Source organism: Athene cunicularia, assembly GCF_003259725.1.
Source record: "Athene cunicularia isolate RWA chromosome 15 unlocalized genomic scaffold, athCun1 chr15_part1, whole genome shotgun sequence".
Taxonomy (NCBI): Eukaryota; Metazoa; Chordata; class Aves; order Strigiformes; family Strigidae; genus Athene; species Athene cunicularia.
The window spans coordinates 5,656,692-5,659,168 of NW_020799121.1; the positions used below are offsets into that span (position 1 = coordinate 5,656,692).

General features: G+C 53.0%; 1 protein-coding gene across 1 annotated transcript in view; it reads right to left on the reverse strand.

The window, feature by feature from the left end:
• Nucleotides 1-596: 596 nt before the first annotated feature.
• Nucleotides 597-2,477, reverse strand: part of MIF (macrophage migration inhibitory factor) — a 10,144-nt gene continuing 8,263 nt past the window's right edge. The window contains exons 2-3 of the mRNA XM_026860078.1: nucleotides 1,694-1,866; nucleotides 597-865 (exon numbers count right to left, since the gene is read on the reverse strand). Coding sequence (XP_026715879.1) covers nucleotides 799-865; nucleotides 1,694-1,866 — 240 coding nt within the window. The 3' untranslated portion in view covers nucleotides 597-798. The remainder of the gene's footprint in view (nucleotides 866-1,693; nucleotides 1,867-2,477) is intronic.

Consider the following 2,477-nt stretch of genomic DNA (forward strand, 5'->3'; position numbering starts at 1 on the left):
CGGGGAGGGAGGGAGGGCGGGAAAAGGCGGAGACGGGGCGAGAGGTGCCCCAGCCGCGGGGCCCCCGGCCCGACCGACACCGCGGCCCAGGAGAGCGCAGCATGCCCCTGGGCACAGGCCGGCAGGCGGGACAGAGGCCCACCGCAGCTCCCATGGCACTGGGGGCCACCCCGCCAGCCCCAAGGGAGCCGGCGTGCACCATGGGGAGCAGCATTTCGACTTGGGGAGCAAAACCCCCCTTCTGTGCTTGGCCACACATGGCTGGCACAGCGTTAGAGGAAAGCCTGAAGGAGCAGGCACAGGGCTGGCCCAAGGACTGCTTCCCACTATGGCAACAGCAGACAAAAAAAATCCCAAACCAAACTCAGAGCAACAAGAAGCCCTGAAGTCACCTACAGCCTCTGGAGCCCAGCAAAGTAAAAATAGCCCTGGAACGCTGTCAGCACCTGCCACTCAGACTAACCACACCGTGAAATACTGTGTCTGAAAAATAGAAGCAAACCCACAGTGTTCCTTCTGTCTGCTTTAGGAGTGAAACAGATATGTTGCCGATTGCCCAACTCCATCCCCAACCTACCAAAGCCCACACCAGACAGTTTATTTCTAAACCTTTATTTGTTTTCTACACAGAGAAAACAGAGGAATGTTGAAGCAGCAATATTTAAACACACTAGCAAGGAGCCGTCAATCTGTGAGAGTGCACAAAATGCAACACAGGGCCATTTGTGCAGTGGTCTCTGCTAAGGGGCAGGATGAGGGCAGGTCCAGGAGCAGCCTCTTCAGACAGACAGGAGAGCTCTACGCAAAGGTGGAGCCATTCCAGCCCACATTGGCAGCATTCATGTCAAAGTAGTTGATGTACACCCTGCAGAAGAGGCACATGAAGACACAAACAGTATTATTAACTCAAATTTAAGTAATGAGTGTGACAAGACAGGGGACAGTGCTTTTTATTCCTCAGAATAAATTTCAAGTTTCGTTTTTACTGAAATCTAGCTAACTTCTCTTGTAGAACCTCCAAACAGTTTTTCAGAATTTTACTTTTTTATTTTAAATACAAACTTCTGCAGTTGGGGACTGTCCAAGACACCAGAAAGCTTTTGGTTAGCAGTGTGTCAAGAACTTCTGGAGATCAAAACCTTTTGTTTCTGAGCACTGCAGTCCTTCACACGTGTCAAACAAACAGACAGGCAGCCTTATGACAGCCAAGCAGGCCCTCTGGGCCAGCTCTGCACTTTCTCCTTCCAACCCCAGCACACCAGTGGCAGCAGGTTCTTCCCGTCCTTTGCTGCTGCATGCAGACACTCCTGAGGCTCCGCAGCCTGCAAGGCAGCTGTTCATAACCTGATGGTTTCTACTTTGTCTTTCAGCTCCAGACTGTTATTGCTCCTCCCTTGTGCTTTCAGCATCCCATCACCAGAGGACATCACACTCAGCAGCAAAAACCACACTGTACAACTTGTTAGTCCTCTGGGATTTCTCCCTACTCTGAGAACAGGAAGCCATTTAACAGAAGACTCTCAAGGCTAAGATGTAGACCTCAAACACTTAATGAGATGTGAAAACAATGCAAATTATCACTTGATATTTTCTCACAGGGACTTATTCCTGGCTTTTTGTATTTTTAAGTAAACTTTCCAAAGCCGTTTCACAAAGCCAGACATACACGGTTAAAATGATGTCTCAGCCTCACCTGTCTGCAGATACATGCAAGTGCTTAGAGATCAGATCACACAGGAGCTTGGTGTAGGTCTTGTTCTGCTGCCCTCCAATCTTGCCGATGCTGTAAAGGCTGCAGAGCGCGCAGGGATCGGTGGAGCCCCCGAAGGACATCATCTGATCAGGTATGATGTGCACAGCTATGTACTGAGGTAAGAGAACAAACGGTTACAGCCTATCTCACCTTCCCTCTCCTGATGCAAACTTACTGTCGGTACCAACTTTACTCAGGGCAGCCATGTGCTGTACGGTGGCCCAGGGCTGGGGCAGGAAGTTCACCAGCGCTGCCCTCTGCGCCCTTCCCAGGCTCTGGGGAAGCACTGATGGCTCAGTCACTGCAGCCCCCACGGGTGGCACGGCAGCATGTGCTGGGGGGGATCCCCTCGAACCTGGCTCTCAGCTTTAGGAATGAAGGTCATGCTTGTGCAATGCCGCAAACGAGGCAGGTACCCCTGCCCGCCACAGCACTGCTGCTGCAGGGGCAAGGAGCAGGGAGCTGGGGATAAAGGCCTTAAATCTGTATTTTCACACCCGAGTCCATACCCTCAAATCACAGACTGAGCCACCGGGCCCGTCTAAGAGCCTCGTCTGCAGCTCAGCCTTATCGGGCTTTGGCTTCCCAGGCTGCAGCGGTCCGGCCCAGGCGGGGCCGTACCCGCTGCCGGGATAACCACGAGCAGCCCGGAGAACGGCTCGGTATCTGCCACTTCGCTTTGCCACAGACCCGCTGGCCTGGCCGACACCGGCCCCTCCCGCCA